The following is a 23,578-nucleotide window of genomic DNA, read 5'->3' on the forward strand; positions in this document are numbered from 1 at the left end:
AAAAAAAAAAAAAAAAAAAACTCATGTAATTACTTAATTACTGAAAAAAGTACTCAATGTCAAGAATCAAGTATTGATGTGTTCTATAATGCACTATGCATATGTGAGATGTCTAGCGCAAATGTTAAATCTCAGACCTATGAATATTTTACAAGATACATACAAGCTGTTTTTGGACGTTTTGATACAGTTGGTTTAAAATTTGAGCCAGTAATGTATTGTGGAATCAGGCTTCTTGGGTTTGAATCTTGTGTCCGCCAGGAATCTTGTGCAAGCGCATTGGTTTTCTCATCTGTTTATGTTGGGATAATAATTATGCCAACCTCTGAGGACTGGGTTACTAAATGTAGTGCACTTAGAACAGTGCCCAGTACTTAATAAACTGTAAAGCGATTAAAAAAGTGATTCTTAGCAATTAATTTTTAGTAATCAAGTAAAAAAAAAATAGTAGATAAATGCTTTTATTACTAATAATAATTGTTGGAAATACATTCACAGACACATTTTTTATTGTTATTAATTCATGCAGTAAATATTTATAGACCACTCTGGTTGGGAGTTGCAGTGATGAGTAGGACAAGCACCATCTTTGTCCTCTCACAGGAAGCCCAGAGGCTGACACTTATAATAATAATACAGCTAATTATGACCAGTATCCTGCCGCTGCATATTCATGACATTGAGTTGTTTGTGATTGGGGAGCTGACCTAGTCTGTGGCATTTAAGGTGAAATGTGAAGCATGTTAGCTAGATAAATACAGTTGGTGTAGCAAGGTGATGAGACTCTTTAGGCAGAGGTAACAATATAGAGAAAGATTAAGGATGTAGCAGAGGGGTAACAATGGAGAGACAGGACATCTGAGTTGATACTGATGTTTTCATTGCTGTTTAAATTTATGAGATCCGTTTCTTTTCTTGTAATGTACCCTGTTGTGTGTCTTCCACACATTCTTCCAAAGAAGCATAACATTCCTGCCTCTCAATCTTCTTAGCCTACCTCAAAGGCCCCTAACAGCTATCTATATGTTTTTCTACTTGTTGGTGTTTCCACCACCCTGACAGTTCCCTCTCATGTTTCATTTTTAATCCTTCTGTTTCTGGCTATCACTTTTTCAACTATTTCTAGATTAACTCTTCTTCAGTGCAGAAGAGTATTTGAATGTTTGAAAAATGGTTAGAAAGTAGCTTCATTTTCAAGCTGTTGGAGCTAATAATTTTGACTATTAGAAAAATAAGCACATAACTCTGATATTATTATTATTATTATTATTATTATTTTTTTTTTGAGACGGAGTTTCGCTCTCGTTACCCAGGCTGGAGTGCAATGGCGCGATCTCGGCTCACCGCAACCTCCGCCTCCTGGGTTCAGGCAATTCTCCTGACTCAGCCTCCTGAGTAGCTGGGATTACAGGCATGCGCCACCATGCCCAGCTAATTTTTGTATTTTTAGTAGAGACGGGGTTTCACCATGTTAACCAGGATGGTCTCGATCTCTTGACCTCGTGATCCACCCGCCTCGGCCTCCCAAAGTACTGGGATTACAGGCGTGAGCCACCGCGCCCGGCTGATATTATTATTTTATTATTAACTAAGGAAATCTTATTTATTTGTTGCTTATAACCCCCAAAATATTCTAGTTTAGATTTTTTTTTCCTGATGGCTAAAGACTAGCTTATTTAAGATAACTTCTGCTTAAATTTTTCTCCTATATAACCTTTTTACACCTATTTACATTTTTTTTATTCTTCAATTTCTCTTTCTGGAATGTGAAATTGTAGAAAAATGGAAATTTCCAGAAGGCTGCCTTATATGGCTCTGTTTCCCATTACTCTTTCTTGCATGTTATTTATTTTTAATGGGAGAAAAATTATAAGTAGGAAATAAAAGAGAAAGGTGATTCTGACTGTGTAAGCATAGGAAGCCATGAAGTTACCACAAGGCAAATTGCAAAAAAAAGTCTAAAAGTACATATCAATTTTATGTTCTCTAATACATGATATCTAGGTACATTTGGCTATGTTATATATTTTTATGACTGAATTACGATAATATAAATAGATATTTTTATGAATAAATTATGATAAAGTGAAGACAATAGTGCTAATTGATATTGGTGTGGCATTTATCTCCAGAACACAAGTGCATTAGTGTTCTCCAGACTAACAGAACCAGCAGGATATGTGTGTGTATGTGTATGTGTGTCTATGGATTTATCTGCATATTTAATTATGGAAACTGAGAAGCCTCAAGACTCTGCAGTTAATAAGTTGAAGACTCAGAGCTGATAGTGTTCTTTTCTCTCTGAGAGCTGGCAGGCTTGAGACCCAAGCAAAACCAGTGTTTCAGGTGTAGTCTAAAGGCAAAAACAAACCGATCTTCCAGTTCAGGTAGTCAGATAAACAGGGAGAGGCAGAATCTCATTCCTGGGCCCTTTCAACTCATTAGATGGAGCCTACCTCACTGCAGAGGTTGCAGTGAGCAAAGGTTGCGCTGCTGTACTCCAGCCTGGGTGACACAGCGAGATTCCATCTCAAAAGAAGAAAAAATTGTACAGACTCTTGAGAAAGGAATCTGTACAGATTAAAGCATATTCACATAAAGACTTGCACATGAATGTTCAGTTGTTTCTAGTAAGTTCAGAGGCAATAGGAAGTAGGCTATAAAATTGTTGGAAGGACTAGAGGAGTAAAAGGGACTTGTAGGGAAGATGGTGTTATCTAGAGATCATGACAGGCAGGGAGCTCACTTGTACCTGTATTCCTTCCTTTGCAATCTCTTTTACTTCTTCTGCCTTATAATCTTTGTACGTTTTCTCATCATGAGAACCATACCAGAGCCCTATTATCCTAGAGTTCAGAAGATCTGGGATGGTACTGATTATTAGTACTCCATATCCTGTATTCTCAATATATTTTGAGTTTTTAGCAGCACAGATATTGATGCCAAAAAGATATGAGGATGAGTCTTTACCACTTGCTTATTCCATGGCCTTTCATAAGTAAATGATTCTTTGATTCCAACATTAGTAAAGTAGGGATAGTAATAGTTTCCCATGGGATATGAAGATTAATTGAGACAATACATATAAAGACTGAATGAAAAAATACTTTACATTTATCATTGTACGTGGTATATAGTACACACACAGTAAGTGGTAGATGTTTGCTATCACTCTCAGCTTGAATTTTTAAAAATTATGATCAATTAATTATGTTTAAAAATTCTTCAAAAATAAGAATGAAGATAGGCCTCCTTTACCTTATAAACTTAGAAAACTAAACATGAATGAAGAATGCCTTGGGTGCAGTGGCTCACGCCTGTAATTCTAGCACTTTGGGAGGCTGGGGTAGGAGGTTCACTTGAGGCCAGGATTTTGAGACCAGCCTGAGTAACATAGTTAAGTCCTTGTCTCTACAAAAATTATTTTTAATAAATGAAGAAACGCCATCAATTACTTGCCATTGAAGAAAGGAGACCAAGAGTTCCATTTCCATATTTGCTGGGTGGTTCTTGGTGAGCGAGTTTTTTATGCAGCCTCTGCTGTAAGAACTTCGTGTTCTGCTTAGTCAGGTCTTCAGAGAGAGAGGACCTCTACACTGTGATTGTCAAGATTCTCTGATGTTGCTGTGGTTAAACAATAATTAAATTAGACTGTTTCCACATATTTTATGGTTTCATAAAGGAAGAATGTAAAAGGAAAGCAGTTGAATTCTAGCCTTATTGGAACTATTAGAATAATTCCAAAGTGAGGTTTTTTTGAAAATAGGCTTCCAAAATCCTTTGTAGTTCAATGCCAGTTAGTTAATATTATCTTTGGATGTATGTTATTCATTTTCAGATACTTCATAATTTTATATCACTGTGGTTATAGGATTTCATATTTTTGTCATGTTGTAGATGTCATATTTTAGTGATTTGTTATTAAAATGACTGTTTGGATCTATGTATTAAAGTGAGATGGTATTTTATATTGGTCTTTTAGAATAAAGTGTTTTAGATTGAGTGTTTAAAATTTTTATATTCGTTCTAGAATATTGGCATATGTTACTTCTGTTGGGGTGTGTGTGTGTGTGTGTGTGTGTGTGTGTGTGTGTGTGTGTTCAGACAGAGTCTTGCTCTGTCACCCAAGCTGGAGTGCAGTGGCATGATATTGGCTCACTGCAGCCTCCACCTCCTGGTTCAAACGATTCTTGTGCTTCAGCCTTTTGAGTAGCTGGGACCACAGGTGTGCACCACCATGCCTGGCTAATTTTTGTATTTGTAGTAGAGACGGGGTTTTGCCATATTGGGCAGGCTGGTCTCGAACTCCTGACCTCATGTGATCTGCCTGCTTTGGCCTCCCAAAGTGCTGAAATTACAGGTATCAGCCACCGTGCCCAGCATAGGTTAATTGTTAATTACTATGTTGATATATTTTTCTTAATGCTATAGAGCCAGAATTGCTTTTTTTTTTTTTTTTTTGAGAGACGGAGTCTTGCTCTGTCATCAGGCTGGAGTGCAGTGGTACAATCTTGGCTCACCGCAACCTCTGTCTCCTGGGTTCAAGCAATTCTTCCGCCTCAGCCTCCCGAGTAGCTGGGACCACAGGTGCGTGCCACCATGTCCAGCTAATTTTTGTATTTTTATTAGAGACGGGGTTTCACTATGTTGGCCAGGATGGTCTCGATATCTTGACCTAGTGATCTGCCCACCTTGGCCGCCCAAAGTGCTGGGATTACAGACGTGAGCCACCGTGCCAGGCCTGCATTTTTATATGTATGAACTTTTCATATTGAAGGCCTTTTTGTATGTTCTGATTGGCGTTTAAAATTGTAGCTGGTTTAAACAGCCATCTAAGAATCAAGTCTCCACGTTAAGAACGTAGGGTTGTTTTATCTGTTGACTTTTAGGCTTGATATTCTAAGCATATTGACTGACTTGGATTGTTTTGAACACATGTGAAAATGGAAATGTAAACAGTCTGTTTTGGCAAATTCTTATATATTCTGGTCCATTATTGATTGTCTTGTTAATTTTGCATCCATATCTGGCTCACATCATATGACTATTTTACTTGATAACCCATTCCATCCCATGCTGACTATAAAATCATTTTTTCATGGGTCAAATTCAAATTGTTACGCTCTGGTTTCAACTGTAGATACATTTCCAGAAACAGACTGGAGAACAGTTTTTAAATTTTTTTTTCTATGTTCAGAGATGATTTTAACATTTCTTTTGAGTGTATATACTTAGAGATGAATACTAAGTGTATTGATTCTGCCTGAGCTGGTCCTATGGGTAAATATTCTCCAGATACAGAACTCTACCTACTTGATACATGTCTTCAAGAATCTCCCTGACATCTCCTGTCATACATTCTGCTCCGATGATTTCTTTCTCAGGGAGTTGTTTCCCATGTTGGTGCGAAGATGACTGTTAGCTTCTCTAGGAAGACAAGCTACTGACACATTCCCACTGAACCCCTTTGGTGTCACTTGGGCCATGTGCCTATCTCTGAACCAATCACTGTTGCCATTAGGATGGAATGTTCGGCCAGTCTAGCCTCCCTAAATTACGTGCCTGAGCTTAAGGTACAATCAAGGTGCTCTTTTTAGTCAGAAAGCAGCCTAATGAAGAGAAATCTTAGGAACAAATCATGCAACACAATTTCGTCATTTATTTCAACCCCATCAGTTACAGTAAAATTTTTTGAAAGGATTAAATAATGAGTAATGATTTCTTATGAATAAAATAGCCCCATTAAGTTTATGAAAACTTAACTAATGATGAACATAAAAAACTTTTTAGATTTCTGCCCTCCCTCTTGTAGTTTACTTACTTATGACCCTAGGTCACTGTAATTGTACCTGTTGGGACACATTAAGCACCAAAATATTTGTAGAGTGAATGCTTCATAGATTGTTACTGTGGACATATTGCTGTAGCACAAGTATTAAATTTGAACTGAAGATGGATGTAATGTAATATTAAAGTGCTGGACATCTTAGTTTTCTTTTCAATACACATTCCATGGAGAGGAGAAATTAAAGCTTGTGGTGGGATAGGCTTCATGATTTTGCACTGTGAAGGAAAGGCTTGTAGTTTAGTCTTGGCAAGAGATTATATGGATCAGGTGTGATAATTTTGTGGCTAAAACGACTTAGAAGCCATTTTCAACTTATTTCCTGTGTTCTTGGACAAAGTGAAAGACAAAGTATTAGCAGACTTGGTATGTGATAATTGTTTATTGCTATTTCAAAAACACTATTCCCCTGCTCCCACCCCCAACCCTGGTCTGGCCCCCAGGGTACCTCCTCTTAGCAATAGCTCATGGAAGGTAGGATGAACCAAAACCGAAATGATGCACTCATACACTAACTCATTCCCTCTGCTCTACCTTCTTTTGCCTTTTAATTTGGTCTTTTAGACCCCATGAGGAAAGGTTTTTGCATTTTGATTTAATGGATAGCTGCCACAGCTTATATTTATGCACTGGTGAAGACAGCACATTCCTTTTTTTATAAACAAGATTTTAAAAAGTGTGACAGTTGATGAATTGTAATATTGTAATAGGCAGCCACATCTGAATAAATAAGTGAAACTATAGCCGTGTAATAATTTCTTATTACACATATTGATGTGTAATCTTTTTTTTTTTTTTTTTTTTTTAAGAAGAGTAACCTTTACTGTGATTATTATATGTTATACAAAGTGGAGCTTTTTTTGGCACTAGAAATATGGATGGATGGTCGAAATTGTTTTAAAGTGGTCTTTACTGCTTGGCAGAACATGGGGCTGATTTCTGCTGCATTTATGATTCCTTTCTGGATTTATTCCAGTTTGGATTTAAATACATTAAAAGTGCCTGTGAATATGAGGAAATGTAGATCATTAAAACTGCATTTATTATGTAGCCTGTTCTAATATTTAGACTGATTAATGAATTTCTATAGAGTAAAAATACACCCGATCCTGCCAAATCACTTTCTAGATTTTATCAGCTGTCCCCTTGCTCCTGGGGTAGTCAAGGAATTCTTTTGTCCAGCGCTTGTTAATGATTCATGACATCAATGGTGTTGCTGTATTTTATTTGAATTAACTAATTTCTTGACACGTGTACGTGTAGTTAGAAATCTGTATTGTAGTTTGCAGATGAGTATCATTTCCTGGGCAAAGAAAGCTCCTTAACGATTGTGACATGTTTCATATTAATTAAGGCAGACGTCCCCCACATAGTAATATAATACTTTAAGGTCATCTAATCAACGGTTCTACACAATGATCAGGTAATTTAATTTTAAAATAACTTATATAAATAGAAATGAGGGAAGTTACTGAATAATTCAAATATGGTAAGTCAACATTCAATTTTAATTTTCATTTTTGTCGTTTCTTTCTTTCTTTTTTTTTTTGAGACGGAGTCTTGCTCTGTCACCCAGGCTGGAGTGCAATGGCGCGATCTCTGCTCACTGCAACCTTTGCCTCCTGGGTTCAAGCGTTTCTCCTGCCTCAGCCTCCTGGGTAGCTGGAATTACACTACAGCCACTACACCTGGCTAATTTTTGTATTTTTAGTAGAGGCGGGGTTTCACCCTGTTGGCCAGGCTGGTCTCGAATTCCTGACCTCAGATGATCTGCTAACCTTGGTCTCCTAGAGTGCTGGGATTACAGGCATGAGCCACTGTGCCTGGCAGTGTTGTTTCTTACATTGCTGGTATTACTCTAATGGGATAGCCATCATTCAGCTCATATTTATGGAGCATGCACTATGTACTGATGACAGATACTCAGTGATAAAACAGACCTGATACCTGTCTTCACCAAGTATAGGTTGTAGTGTTGGAAACAACTGAGAATTAAAAAAATATACAAAATATGATTACACATTGTGGTAAGTGATCTAAAGGGAAAATAACAATGGGTATGAGGTAAAACACCTGTGGTTTGAGATAAATATAGAAAGATCAAGAGTGAGAGTGAGAGATCAAGAAAGAGACCTTGATCTCTTACTTGCTACATCTATGTAGCGGGGAGCCATTTCCTATCTTGTGAAAATAGCTGTGTATGTGTATGTAAATATATGCATAAAAAATCTATGTTATAGATACATGTATATGAAAATAGAAATACACACACACACCTGTTTTCTCTACCTAATGGTAATGCATTTCCATATGACTAAATATTCTTCCATAAAATTAATTTACTTGGCTATACCATAATTTTTTGAAGGAGTAACAGAAAATGTTTTTTCTTATTTTAAGATGTTCAATAAACACAGATGAGCTGTGTGTTGTTAAAATTAAGTTGGTCTATTAATTCAAAATTATCTCCTTAGGAAAATGCCAACAATTGTGGTCATAGGTTATTCATATTTTAAAAAACTGTTAAATTTTTTTTTTCTTTGAGACAGAGTCTCTCTCCATCACCAGGTACCAGGCTGAAGTGCAGTGGCGCGATCTCGGCTCACTGCAGCCTCCGCCTACTGGGTTCAAGGTTCTTCTGCCCCAGCCTCCTGAGTAGCTGGGACTACAGGCATGTGCCACCACGCCCAGCTAATTTTTGTATTTTTAGTAGAGACGGGGTTTTACCATGTTGGCCAGGATGGTCTCGACCTCTTGACCTCGTGATCCACCCACCTCGGCCTCTCAGGGTGCTGGGATTACAAGTGTGAGCCACTGTGCCCGGCCAAGACTTAAATACTTTAAGTATTCTGGTATGTGTTGCCAAATTGTTGGCATGCTTTATTCTTAGTATGTCACAGATTGGTTTAATGCAGCTTTGTTTTGCTAGTTGAGTCTCACGTTAGACAGCTGATGGTAACAGTCATGGGAGTTAGTTCTGCGTGTTGGATGCCTGTTGGGTTTAAACTGATTTAAATCCCCTTCTTCTCATTTTGATTTATTAGAATAATAGTGAATCTTCTTTCAAGACATGTTTCTCCATATTCTTCCTGATTGATGTTGTTTAAATTTGGCTAGAGAGAAACTATAAGAACATTTAAATGCATTGTGTAGTTTTCTATCTTCTGCTTCTTCTTTTTTCTGATTCAAGTTTAATACATCTGTCTTTTGTCCACTTTAAATCATTTCATGAAATTAATAACAGAAAAAATATATTAGCGATGACAGACATAGTCTCACACTTGAGAGGTAAGGCAGGTATTGCCAGGTAAAGTGAATCTGAGTTGCTGAATTATTTATTTATGGTACTACTATTTTTATTGAGAAGTTTGGCTGAAAAGTATGTTTTATCATTGAATTGTCAAATTTTTATTTCAAAAAAAATTAGTTGTTTTCCTTTTCTTATTTAGTGTTAAATTACTACTGTTATTATTCCCCCCAGTTATGGGGTCTTGGTTCGTTGTCCTGGCTAGTCTTGAACTGCTGACCTCAAGCAATCTTCTTGTGTCATCCCTCCAAAATGCTAGGATTACAGGTGTGAGCCCCTCTGTACCTGGCCCCTGACCATATTAACATTAGAAAATCAAAAATAGACTAAAAGCATTACTCTCTTGGTCTAGTTAGCTTTCAGTAGGTATTTTACCATTTTAGAAACAATACCATGGAGTTTTCAGGTGGCAGGTGACATATAATCAGAATACATGTAGAGTGCAGGTTAGTGTTTATAACATGGCTGCTAAGTAAATCAAGATTTCGTTTTTCCAGAGACTCACATTCAAAATTAGTATGACATATAGCATTTAAAAATATGGTAACCTAGAACATATTTGAAAATTGTTATTTTTGTTTCTCGCAGGTGACAGTACCCTTGATATACTGTCTAGAGCTTATTCTGGGAATTTTATTATGCATGCATAGCTACTTTTAAATTTTTTTCTGTTTATTAACATCCTCCACTTCCCTTCTTTTAAAACATTATTTTCTCATTAATATCTACCTACATTCCTACTAGTGTTTGACTTGTGCACAAAAGATGGAAGAGGGTAGGAGACGCTGTGTTTATCTCATATTCAGCATAAGTAGAAAAAGGTAAATGTCTTCAACATCAGTCAGATGGTACTTAATGTGGCCAGTATTTTGAAGCCTGTAAGACAGCTAGTTCCGTATTCAGACCCTTAAATTACTCATTATGTTCCTCAGTGGTTAAAAAATTGGAAACCCAAAAGGCTAATGGGTAGGATACTGAATCTCACATCACTTCAACTCCTTTTCCCTCCAATTTACTATCCTTGTGACATCTGACAAGTCAGTTAGCATTTTTGTGCCTCAGTTTCTTATCCATGAATTAGAATATGATGATTCAAGTGGATGACTTACTTCCTAAGATTCATTCTGGGTTCAGGATACCTTCTAATTACCTTAACTTAGACGTTTAAAAAGAAATAACTGAAAGACTCTCCAACAAGGAAATCAGTATATCTGAACATTTTAATAAAAACATTTAGGAGAAGGATTATATACAACAATATGCATCCATGCCATTTTTTTTTTTTTTGAGACAGAATCTCGCTCTGTTGCCCAGACTGGAATGCAGTAGTATGATCTCCACTCAGTGTAACCTCCACCTCTTGGGTTCAAGCAGTTCTCCTGCCTCAGTTTCCTGAGTAGCTGAGATTATAGACATGCGCTGCCATGCCTGGCTAATTTTTATATTTTCAGTAGAGATGGAATTTCACCATGTTGGCCAGGCTGGTCTGGAACTACTGATTTCAGGTGATCTGCCTGCCTCAGCCTCTGAAAGTGATGGGATTACAGGCATGAGCTACCATGCCCGGCCTCTTTGCTTTCATATTTGATCATACAGACTCATACAAATATTTACGTTCATAAAGAATTTAGATCTCTAAGAGTGTGCAGAGTCCTATTTTTATCTGATCTTTCTCAGATTTATCATCCATATAAAGCGTGAAATGAAGTGTATGAATTCAGAACAAAATAACTTTACCTACCCCTGAATACTAAAGAGTTCAATTTCATGCTGTTTTACATGACACAGCAGGAGTGGATTGTTTAATATCTGTAACTCTGAACTTCCACAACCTTTCTATCAGATATTCAGGTAAGTGTTGAGGAGCAGAAATTCTAAAAATAATTTCTACAGAATCTTTTGGAGACCCTGGAGCAAACTATTTGAATCCATTTCCCTTCTTTTTGCATAGTTTTTCTTTGTCTATTTGAACAGTGTTCTCATGGGTCAAAAAGATTGAGTTTCTAGCCCCATACCTTAAATTGCTTTATAATTGCTTTACTTTATAAGGGAGACATATCCTGGCACAGTGAAGCCTGCAAATATTCCAGAGAAATTAGTCTGAACCTATTAGAAGTAGGAGAAGGGGAGGAAAGTTATTTTGGAAAATTGTTAGCTAGGCTGGTTGAACTCTATCAACACAGCATGATAACATGCATACAAGGCAAATGTAATGAGTCCCGGGCGTTTATTCTCAGCTACAATTTCAGTTTGGTTCTGGGTCATAGATAAGGAAGATTGAGATGGAAAAATCTGGCCATTTAAATGAAGAAACATATTAAATGTATTGAATGTGGTTTTCTTTTGGAATTTCCACAGTAGATTAGGTAAGAGTATAGGAGTGCTAGATTTGAATCTACCACAGTCTCTTACTTACTAGGTATATGACCTTGAACTAATTAATGTGAGTCCTCTGAGCCTTTCTCATGGGTTTTTTAAAAGGTTATTTAACCTTTTAAATGTCTCCTCACATGTGTTTTTTAAAAGGTTATTTAACAAATATTTTTAAGAGACTTTTATTCTCTAGGCACTTAAAATACACTTCTCTATAAGACAGACACTGTGTGTACTCTCATGGTTAATAATAGACTGGTGTATAAAGTCAGATGGGGCAAGGTATCTGAGGTAATTCACAATAATGGCTTATTAAAATTAGAATAAGAAATTCAGGGCCGGGTGCAGTGGCTCATGCCTGTAATCTCAGCACTTTGGGCGAGGCAGGTGGATCACTCCAGGTAAGGAGTTCAAGACCAGGTTGGCTAACATATCGAAATCCCGTCTCTACTAAAAATACAAAAATTAGCTGAGTGTGGTGGCACATGCCTGTGATCCCAACTACTTCGTTGGCTGAGGCAGGAGAATTGCTTGAACCCGGGAGGGGAAGGTTGCAGTGAGCTAAGATTGCGCCACTGCACTCCAGCCTGGCTGACAATGGGGAACCTTGTCTCCAAAATAAAAAAGTTCAGTTATGGTTTCATACTTTTTTTTTTTTTTGAGACTAGAATATCTGAACTTGCACAGATCTATGTGACTATGAGAGTGTAGTCTGAGGATTTAGAATACAATTATATGCCAGGCCTAATTAATGATTTTGGCCCTACTAGTTACCACCACCAGACATATTCTTTGTTAATTAAGAGGTTACTTTGATGCCTAACACTTAGCAGTCCTTTGTTACTATAGAAATAATGAATAATTATGAATTATGATATAATATAAATTAGAAATGATTATTTAATAATACATGCTTAATTCTTCATGTCTTCACTAATGTTAGGGTTGTTAGAAAACAATGAAATGTAGAATGTCTCTCTTCCATTTGTTCATAATATTATATATGATACTATTCAGCAGGGAACTTGTGTTTAAAACATAAACTTGTGTTCTTAAAGCCAGTGAATTGCTATTTCATTGAACATTTTGCATTTTAAAGTTTTACAAACAGCCTTATGTTTTTATACCTTATATATTGGGGGATGTCGGGCCCTTTTGGTTTGTGTTGGATAGAATCTAGAATAGATACCTTTTTCATACTGTAGTTTTGATCTAATGTAATTTGATTGTGCCTCAAAGATAATTAGCTGATAACCTTTAAAAGCATAACATTTTTGGGGGAGAGGAGGCAAGAGTTTTATTTTAAAATTTAGGGTGTTTAAAACTAAGTTTTGCTTTTTAAATTATCCATTCACATTTTTTTTTTGAGGAAATAGCAATAAATATGTTGTTCATTTTTTTTTTTTTTTGGTATAAACCATTTTTTTTGGTAAATATGTTTTTGGTGGCTATTCTAAAGGACAGCATTTCAGATCTAAAGGATAGGATAGGACAGGATAGGTCTAAGGATATGGCATGTACTCATGCATCACTACAAGATGACAATATGTGTTTCATTTGGGCTTACTTATTTTTGAGACTGGGTTATGAGACTACTTCTTGTATTTTTGGTACAGATGGGGTTTTGACGTTCCCCAGGCTGGTCTAGAACTCCTGGAATCAAGCCATCCACCTGCCTTGGCCCCCCCAAACCACGTGCATGTTGCCATGTAATACCAAACTCTTCTGTTAAAAGGAGGCCTATTTTGTTTTTTTTAAACACAGTGGAGAACAAAGAAGTCACATGAGTTGAACCCTTGCCTCCATCTCATTTTACCTTACAGCATCCTACCTTTGGCACCTGGGTGGTATTAATTCTTGTTATGGGCATTTCCTCTCATTAATGTCTTACATCTACTGGGCCTCCAGTTTCAGTTTGCCCTAGATGTGAAGTCATGAAGTTGGGTCTGGTTGCCACATATTATGCAAACAGGAGCTTAAGGTATACTGCTTTTCCCTCTCCCACAACAATGGCCTGGTCCTGTCGGGTTTTCTCAGTCCTCCTGAAGTCTGGGATTGCTTCTGTTAGATTCTTTAGAATCTAACTGTGCACTTACTTCCCCTTGACCCTTAAGACCATTTGTTAGATGTGGCATTCTGATTCTTATTTCCTTCGTTGCTTCCACTTTTTCAGTAAGGCAAAATAAGATAACACTAGAATCCTCTGTGTTCTTGTGGTCGGATTACTAAAAAGCAATTTATGTAAGCCATATTGGGGCTTTTAAAAATAGGTACTTATATAGCATTTTCAGCAACATTTTATAAGAAGACAAAGTTTAATTCTACTATCAGTCCCATGAGGATAGTTACCATTGTTACTCCCCCTTTTTCAGATGGGGGAACTGAGGCATGAAGAAATCAAATAAGTTGCTCGAGATTTCATAGCTTGTCATTGTTGAAGCTGGAGTTTGAATCCAGTCTTTTAAGCACTGTTTGCATCATGGGACTTACAGTTTCCTAGCAAATTGATATGGTGTTATCTTTTCCTCATCTTCCATTGCATAATAATACCAAATAAACTTTAAAGGTATAATCTACCTTTTTATGTTATCTTTTATACCATTACTGAGATTGTAATTGTTGGGTTTAGGTTATTTAGAAAAATTTAGTATAGGTGGGTTTCCTGGTCGATTTAATCCTGAAGAAATCTTAAGATGCATAGTAGCATGTTTCTGCACCTCCTAAAGGGTAGTTTGTTAGGGCTGCTGTAACAGCCCAATGAGGTTTTGTCCACTCAGTCGTTCTGCATCTGTGGCTCTGTTCTTAGAGTCATTCCTTTATTTTTTCCTGTCTCTGTTCCTTTTGGTTCAGGCTGGCAGCATTTTTGCTGGTATAAACATCTTAAAATCCTTGTCAGTCTTCTATGCATTTCGTGAACATCCAAGCATCAAGCGAGACGGTCTCACACAGATCTCCCTTGGATAACCACATCTCTTTTCCTGGCTTCTGCTGACATGGTTGGTTGGATCCATGAGTCACATGCCTAATCTGTTCAGCAAGTTTTTCCAGCAATACCATCCTCCAGTCTCTGAGCACATTCCTCTTTGACCATGGCTTATCTGCTGTTTCTGTTTAGGCTTCATGGCATCATATCAGCAAACAAGATGAATATTAATCAGGTCAAAGGTTTTTTTTCTGAGACATATTCCTCAGAAATAGTGTTCTGTACCTCTCCAGCTTATCTGCCCTAGGGATGTTACAGTCGTAATCATGATCAGGCCTCAATTAGCTCTTCAAAGTGGGGAGCATCACTCTTGTTCACTGTTTAGTTTTTCTTTGTGAAGCAACATTAGTAACACGTTAAGAAAGTTTCTGGCTATAAGTCCAAGATTTTTTTCCCCCTTTAGTCAAAAGATTACATCTTAAATTAAAATATCTTTCAATTTCTCAGGATCCTCATTTTCTATATTCCAATGGCAAATAATTGTAGCAAGGTAACTTAGAACCATCACTATACATAACCAATAATAGAATGCAGTGGTGTAGATAAATAGTATTAGGTTCAGAGGAACAAGCGATACAGTTTATATTCAGAGCTGAGGTTGAGGTTTTGCTGGATAGCAGACTAGTATGCAGGAAAGTGGTGTGGTAGGAGGAAAATATGGAAGTAACGAAGCATATGGGGCATTTGGGCTCCCATGACTTGAAAAGAATATTCATGTTGACTTACTGCGGGAGTGAAACCTGAAAATCTCTCTGGTAGAGTAAAATCTTGGAGCCCTTAATGCCAGGCTCATAAGTTTAGATCTTATTCTAAAGGAAAAGCAGGGTGATTACACCTTATTGAACATAGGAATGAAAGATTGTAAGATATTTGGGGGAGATGAAAGTAACAGCTATAATGATGGATTGATGTTAGAAGAGACTACAGGCAGGGACATTAGCCTTGTTATGCTAGGATTCAAGGCCTGGCAGCATAGCTACAAAGATGCTGGCAGAAGAAATTGAGACAGGAGACACTGTACATGGAGACAGGCTGAACTGTTAGGGTTGAAGGAGTAGTGAGTATCTAGGAAATGTGGACTATGAATGTAGGAGAATAGAACTGTGGTATCATAGTGACAGAGTATGGTCTGAGGTTGAAGACATTAATTTTAGGTATTTTGAATGTAATGGCTGTTAGGATCAGAACTCTGTGGAGGGAGTTTGGGTTTAGATATTATTAAGACTTTGGCGTTAATTTGTATGGAGGTGATAATTGTATCACCAAGATGTCGAAAGTCTTATTGTTTCAGAACTGTTCAGTCAGTCTGTTACGAGGTATGTTAGAGATTGTCAACGTTTATCAGTTAAATCCTTGGGATTATTTATGCACCACCATTTGAATGATAACTTCCCTGTTGCATAGTGTTTGCCTCGACCTAATAAAACTTTGTGTGAAGTCTTGATAGAAAACTTGCTTAATAAGATGTTACTGATAACTGTAAGAATTAAAGGCATAGATTTGAAGTAATTTTTCTTTGAACTTCTCATCTTTACCCTATGTCTTCATTTTAGTGGATATGTTTGTTGCTGTTGTTGATGGTGTTGGATGTTACATGTGATGTGATGTAGAAAAGGCTATTGATTTGCTTCTAATTTTGGGTTACCTTATGGGGGTTTCTTAATAACCATGAATATAACAAAATATATCTTAGAGTAAATTTTTCTCAACTCATTTGTTAAAGTATTCTAATCACACATTAATTGGGTTGTTTTATTTTTGACATCCCAGGCTTTCAGCTTTACAGACCTTTCAGTGCTCAGTTCATTGACACATAATTGTGATGGGCGGATAATCTTTCTGTTGCAGGCATGCTTCTAAATGAGCACTCTTTTCTTTTAGTTTTTCTTGGTATATAGTTTCCTGTGAGGTCCACAAATCGTTTTCCCATCTTATTTTCCTGCTTATAAGTGTGAATGTATAGATTCTCATCTCTGTTCCAAAGAAATAGGGTTTATCATCCACTGGATGTTTGATAATGTAACACATTATCCTCTATTATGTGTTTCAGTGCACTTGCAGAAAAGACATGGTGAAAATTTCAATGGATATCTTTGTGAGGAAATTTCAGCCAGACAGATATCAGCTTTGGAAACAAGGAAAGGACATATACACCATTGATCACACGAAGCCTACTCCAGCATCCACCCCTGAAGTAAAAGCATGGCTGCAGAGGAGGAGGAAAGTAAGAAAAGCATCCCGGAGGTAATGACCCCTCACCCTACTGACCCCCCTTGCCTATAGTGTTTTCTCAATTAAAATGGGTCATTGGATGTGGTGTTCTCAAAGGCAATTTGCTTGCTTTTTCTATTTATTAATCATAACTTAATACCTTCCTGAAAATGTGAGACAAATTATATTTTATTCTTAGATGTGTAATAAATATAATGTAGGAAGAGATGTATACTTATTTGGTTTGAGAATATTCCTGAAGTTGCTCTACATGGCAAATAGAACAATATAGAACTTATTAGACCACTTACACTAATGTCTTTTATGGTTGTATTGTTCCTTTCTGTGTATTTTTATGTTTTAATCAGTAACTTAGTTTTCCACTTTTTCATTTTGTCACCATTTTTCTTTTTGACTTTAGTGGTTATCTTCTTCATTTGTCCAACATCTGAGGTACTAGTCTCATCTGGATGCGTATATTTTACCACATTTTATGCACTTGGTTTTATTCTTTTATAAGACGTAAAACACTGCAATATGGCGTTTCTGTAACATGCCTATCCTTGCGAACTTTATTCTCCATTCCATCTTTGTGGCCAGGGCCATTTCAAAAGCTTTTAGTTCTGCTGTGGGCATCTTGTTGTTTTAAAACCTATTGAATAGGATGTGTGTTATATTGCTCAGGTCCTTAGGCTACCTTTTAAGGCTCTTATGTTTTCCAATTTAATGTTAAATTTTCCTCTTCAATATTACTCATTGTTTTTCTTTCAGATTATAAAAGTAATATTTGTGCATTGGAGGAAATTTGTAAAATAAGGAAAAGAATAATGAAGGAATCCCATATCACCCATAACCTCACTATCCAGAGATAACCAGTGTTAACATTTTGTATATATCCTTTACCTATATATTTATTATATATTTTATAGTATATATCTTTCCAAAATTGGGGCCATGCTCTATTAACAATCTGATGATCAGTTTTGAGTGTTTTTTAATGTAACTGACTGATTTGCTGCAACATAATTTTTAATGCTTGCATGTATCTAACTAATCCCCTGTAGCATGTTTCCACTTTTTTTGATATTAACTCAATAACACGGTAATTTTACATCTTTGCCCAGACTTAATGATGCTTATTTTCTCTCTGTTCTTTTTCCTGATACTTATTTTCTGCTAATTTAGAGTTGTAGTGAGTGCAGGAACCTTAGGGACATGGAGTAACACTTCAGCGTTGTGTAACAGACAGACCTGAGGTGCAGAACTAACTCAGGTGTTGATATTTAGCCCTGTCGTTTACTGCAATCATTTTCAAAGTGTTTGTTTTCACATTAATTGTCGTAGATCAAGACTGTTTTAAAATTAGGTGGTAAAATAGAATAAAAACTATTATAGTGCTTCCTCTGTGGTAAGGGCAAATACTCACTCATGACATGTGTAAGTATGTGCATGTGTTTATGTAGTGTCACTCTCTGAAATGTATAACTCATTGTGGGTTACATTCAAGAAAACTGGAGAAATACTGATTTGAACAGTCAGTGTCTTTGATAAATGCATTAATTCACAGCACGAAAGAAACCAGCATTGGAAGGAGGCAGTATCCAATCTTGAGTTCAGAATGCACACCAGGAGAACATCTTGAGAATTGTTCTTTAATGGATGGAAAACACAATACTTTCATTAGGTGTATGACTTGGTTTCCTAGTTACTAACCACAGAGGGCCTTTTGGGTTGATAGAGAACATAGATTTATGGCATCTGAACAGATAGAAATGCCTGTCTGTAGGTTTATATAATCAATGGAACTTGCTCATCTACTTAGAAAGTCTGACTATGGGCTTGTTTAATATGCTCAGCCTTGTGGGTGAGTTGATATTTAGAGATTATTGATCTCCCTTTGGAAATACCCCATTTAGGGAATTCTGATGAAGGGAGTGATTCACTGATGTTTCAGGCACATGCAGCCTTCTTTTTTTCACATGTACTTCACTGTTTATAATGTTGAGATTTTCCCACATCAGCCAGTGCATGGATTTGCAACAGAAGTGATGACGGTGATGTTACTACTGTTACTGCCATCATGACGGTGATGTTACTACTGTTACTGCCATCAGCTGCAGTGAAAGCTAATTTATATGGGTTATTGCTGGCCACCCTCTTCTCTGCCTTCCCTGACTTCCTGCAGTGCTTAGTCCTTTGGCAGTTTCTTGTGTGTTTGTAATACATATGGGGGTGTTTTGGACGCTGTTGATTTGAGTTTATTTGTAATTGTTTCTAATTGGTAGGAATGTTTATTTCATATGTAAAAAGCATATATGCCAAAGCCATCAAGTGACTTGCTGGAAAATAGAGAGGAAGAAGATAAAAATTGTGTTCACTCTGAAAATAGTTTGTTGATCTACAGTGTTAAATACATAAAATTAGGCTGTATGCGGTGGCTTATGCCTGTTATCTCAGCACTTTGGGATGCCAGTGAGGGAGGATCACTTCAGGCCAGGAGTTCAAGACCAGCCTGGGCAATATAGTGAGACAATGTCTTTAGGAAGTGTGTGTGTGCGCGTGCGCACACACACACACTCACACTCTCTCTCTCTCTCTCTCTCTCCAGTTAGCCGTGTTCTGTTTTTAAATAATTTCTCTATTGATGAATTGGCATTTAATTTGAACTATTTTAATACATACCTGACAATTATACAAAACTCAATGAAAAGTAGTCAGTAGTTCACCTACTTAGATTTTAGCGTTAGCCTTACAGGATATCTTGATTTTTAAATTTATTTTCTTAATTATCTAGATATTTTATTTATTAATTTTATTTCCTCTCTCATTTCAATAGTTTTTTACCTTATTTTTATTTTCAGACTTTTAAAATGTTGTTACATTTTTGCAGTGGCCCTTTTTCAAAATAATGTTTAATAATTATTTACAGTTGTGTGAATTTTAAAATTTGTTATAAAACTTGTTCTTAAGATTTTGATTTCAAAGTTAATCTTTCAGTTGTGAACACTGACATGGCGTAGTGATTAACAATGTCAGTTCTTTCCTTCTTTAAGCAAGTGACAATGACATTTTTATTGGGATGTGTTTTTCATATCCATTGCAAGCATTCTGCTCTGACTGCTGCTTCTCTTCTTGACAGCTTCCCGTGTGCTAGGTCTACCTCTAAAAGGCCTAAGGCTGAGGAGGAAGAGGAAGTGTCAGCTGAAGTCAGTGGGGCAGAGGTCCCTAACGCTGACTCAGGCACAGATGACCTCAAGGTCAGTGAAAAGCCTGAAGAATCAGCGAAGCTGAGGAACACAGAAGTACCTTCAGAAGAAGAGGACTCTGCTAGCAGCATGCAGGTGGATCAGAATTTACCTGATCATATGAAACTCTCAGGTGAGAAGGTGGTTAATTATGTTTCACATATAATAGTAGGTGGTGGATGATCAGATGCCTTAAATTGATGTTCATTATGACACGCATCTGACCAGTCCACATAGCTTAATCTATAATCTACTCAAAGTTGTAAGGGAACTCAACTAAGAGGCCCAGGGAATGTTATAAAAGTCAGGAGTCTCACTGCTATATGTAACAGAATTGTGAGACAAACAGCCAGCAGTGCCTGTTTGGTTTAATAAAAAAGTAGATTCTAAAATGCGACTTTTTTTTTTAAGGGCGACTCAATTTACAATGTATGTTTTTGGAAGGCTTCTCTTGAATTCACATGAGCAGAGAAAATCAATTACAGATAATTCTTTGTAGATTCTTAGCTTTTGACTTAATTTTAAAAAGAAAATAAAGATCGAGGTTTTAAGAACAACAACAATGGCATAAATACTTTCCTGACTTCTCTTCTTTACTAAAACCATTGTCTAAAAATCTCAGCTGCTTTGCCTTCTTCCCCTTTGGTAGCATATTCTTCTGAAACTGCTTTAATGATTTGCCTCTTTCATATATGTTGGGGTTCTTGCCCTCTTCATAATTGAGCTAATTCCTGTGTTCCTCTCATACATACTTCTTATGCGGTAAATCCTTCCTCAGGAGACACCCCGCCCTCTCTGCCAGAATACGACTCCTGGTGCCGTAGCTCTTGCCTGGAAGACTGCAGCAGTTGCTCACCCCTGCTGGTCAGTTCTCCAGGTGGCCATCATGGTGATCCTTTAAAAGAAAAAAAGCTTAGGTCTTGTCACTACCTTCTTCTTAGTATTATTCTACCTACAATAAAAGAAAGTCCTCACATTGTCCTAAACTGGTCCTCTGCTGCTTCTCCAGCCCCATTGCCTTTGCTCTTGAAATAGATGCGTGGATAGAGTTTACACCACCGAACTTTGAAAAAAATGAGATCATGTTTTAGTGGAGAGCTAGGCAATAAACTCATGATTACAATCCAGTGTGGTAACTAGCATTATAGAGATCGCCTAGGATGTTGCTGGTTTATCAAGGAAGAACTTCAACCACTTGAGAGCTGGACAGGCAAGGTTTCTTGGCAGAGGTGATATTTGAATCGAGTTGTGATGAATGGATACAAGATAGCAAGGAAGAGAAGGTAAGGAAGGAAATTACAACAAATGCAGAGAAGAGAGTCATATAATATATATGTATATGGATATTTCATTATAGTCCCATATCGTGCCTTGTCATGCCCTTTTTTTTTTTGTTTTTGTTTTTTGTTTCTTTTTATTGAAAATAGTCTTTCTCTGTAACCTGGGCTGGAGTGCAGTGGTACAATCTCAGCTCACTGCAACCTCTGCCTCTCTGGTTCAAGCAATTTTCTTGCCTCAGCCTCCCGAGTAGCTGGGACTACAGGTGTGTGCCACCATGCTCAACTAATTTTTATATTTTTAGTAGAGCTGGGGTTTAGCCATGTTGGCCAGGCTGGTGTTCTACTCCTGGCCTCAAGTGATCTACCCGCCTTGGCCTCCCAAAGTGATAGGATTACACACATGGGCCACTGCACCCAGCCCCTCATCATGCTTTTCATTACACTAGGTTTAATTAGCCACTTGATGAATTGCTGGATGGTTTTGGCTAAGAGCCCTCAATTTCATTAGTTCTGTCATTACATGGTTCTTTGCACACTGGTCTCCAGGGTTTGAGCGTTGTCATAATACTTAAGTAGAAGACCTGGCTTGTTCAGTATTAGAGCTAGTATGTGATGGGTACAAATGAGGTTCCTTTTGTGTGTGTATGTGTGTGTAAGATATAGAATCAGCTGGGAATAGTTTACCAATCCTACTTAGTAATAATACAATGTAAGATTTATTAACCATCTTCTTTTTTATCCTCAGGAAGCAGCTGCTTAAGTATATCGGTAACAGAAGATATAAAAACTGAGGATGACAACACTTATGCATATAGAAGTGTACCTTCTAAACCCAATGAGGCTGATGATTCCATTCCATTATCTAGTGGCTATGAGAAGCCCAAGAAATCAGACTCACCCAAGCTGTCATGGCCAAAATCACCTGAGTCATGCTCATCAGTGGCAGAGAGTAATGGTGTGTTAACAGAGGGAGAAGAGAGCGATGTGGAGAGTCATGGGAATGGCCTTGAACCTGGGGAAATCCCAGCGGTCCCCAGTGGAGAGAGAAATGGCTTCAAAGTTCCCAGTGTATGTGGCAATATCCATTTTTACCATATTCATTATATGGTGAGAACACATTTTGAAAACAACATGCTGTGCACTGAAATCCTCCTTTAGGGCACAAAGAAATAACATTTTACATTTATGGGTCTAAATCATATTCATTCAGTGACAGGGAGGCGAGCCTTCTGTTAGCTGTGGCTCACAGAGTGGTAATTCAGCGCATGGAGCTTATGGCCACATGTTGAAGCTTGATTTTTCTGTTTGTTAAAAAATTAAACTATTTTGAGGTGATTGTAGATTCGTATGCGGTGTGGGAAATGATGAACAGTGATTCTTTGTACCCTTAACTCAGTTTCTGCCAATACTACCATCTTAGAAAACTACAAAGTCACAATCATATCGACATTGATTAGTAAAGATACAGAATTGTTCTATCACCCGCATTATTAACTAGTCTGGGAAGAATTTACGTGATGCGCACTGACTACCTCTTGCTAATTTTAATAACGCTGGGTCCCAGCCACCCCACAGCTTCTGTTTCAGCATTAGGATTCACCTGGTCATGCTTTCTTCTTACTCTTTGCTGATGGAACCTGAATCCCAGGACCAGGGTGACCTTTCTTGTCCTGCCCCCTCCTCCAAAGAGGCCCTTTGCCTCTGAGAAAGGACCCCTGTAGATTACTTAGCTTCCCATTGTGACTTTTTGGAAAATTGTACAATATTGTCCTTGTACAGTATTAATATTCCATATTCAGCAGAAACTGTCCATGTAGCCTTAAGAGTGGATCAGGGGAGGTATGACTATCTGTAGCGATTGTCAGAATTCAGTACTTTTTTGGATGTATCCGCCCTGATTAGGGAATTCAAGTGGATAAGGAAGGAGTAATTGAGCTGACTAGTTGCACTGGCTTCAGAACAGACACTGCTCCTGTTCGTTTCAACTCACAGCAGATCTTTGTGTCCCTGAGTAGAACAAGGGAGGTCATATAAGGACAGCAGCTTTGAATACCCTGCTTTTCAACAGTCTTAAAATGTTATTTAAAATATAGTTTTCTGGTTTGACCCAATAGTGTTTATCTTTTTATGTAGAATTGTATATCTCCTTGAATTATAAACACTTAAAAATATGAAATATGGAAAAGAATATGGATTGCTTTCTTTGAAAAGGTGCCTAAGAGTAGTTTGAAAATAGCATTTGCATATTAGTAAGCAAAATTTACAACTTAAACCAGATGAAAAGGCACAATGCCGTAAACCATAAAACAAAGAAAGACAGAAGTAGGAAGAACA

The 23,578-nt window shown here is 37.3% G+C and overlaps 1 protein-coding gene across 3 annotated transcripts in view; it reads left to right on the forward strand.

The window, feature by feature from the left end:
* KDM4C (lysine demethylase 4C) overlaps positions 1-23,578 on the forward strand; it is a 269,280-nt gene that overhangs the window by 71,118 nt on the left and 174,584 nt on the right. For all 3 annotated transcript variants that reach the window (XM_037730821.1, XM_037730820.1, XM_017506883.2), the window contains 3 exons: positions 16,559-16,752; positions 19,859-20,097; positions 21,990-22,312. In XM_037730821.1, coding sequence (XP_037586749.1) covers positions 16,559-16,752; positions 19,859-20,097; positions 21,990-22,312 — 756 coding nt within the window. The remainder of the gene's footprint in view (positions 1-16,558; positions 16,753-19,858; positions 20,098-21,989; positions 22,313-23,578) is intronic.

This window comes from Cebus imitator, unplaced genomic scaffold, assembly GCF_001604975.1.
Source record: "Cebus imitator isolate Cc_AM_T3 unplaced genomic scaffold, Cebus_imitator-1.0 Scaffold364, whole genome shotgun sequence".
NCBI classification, from domain to species: Eukaryota; Metazoa; Chordata; class Mammalia; order Primates; family Cebidae; genus Cebus; species Cebus imitator.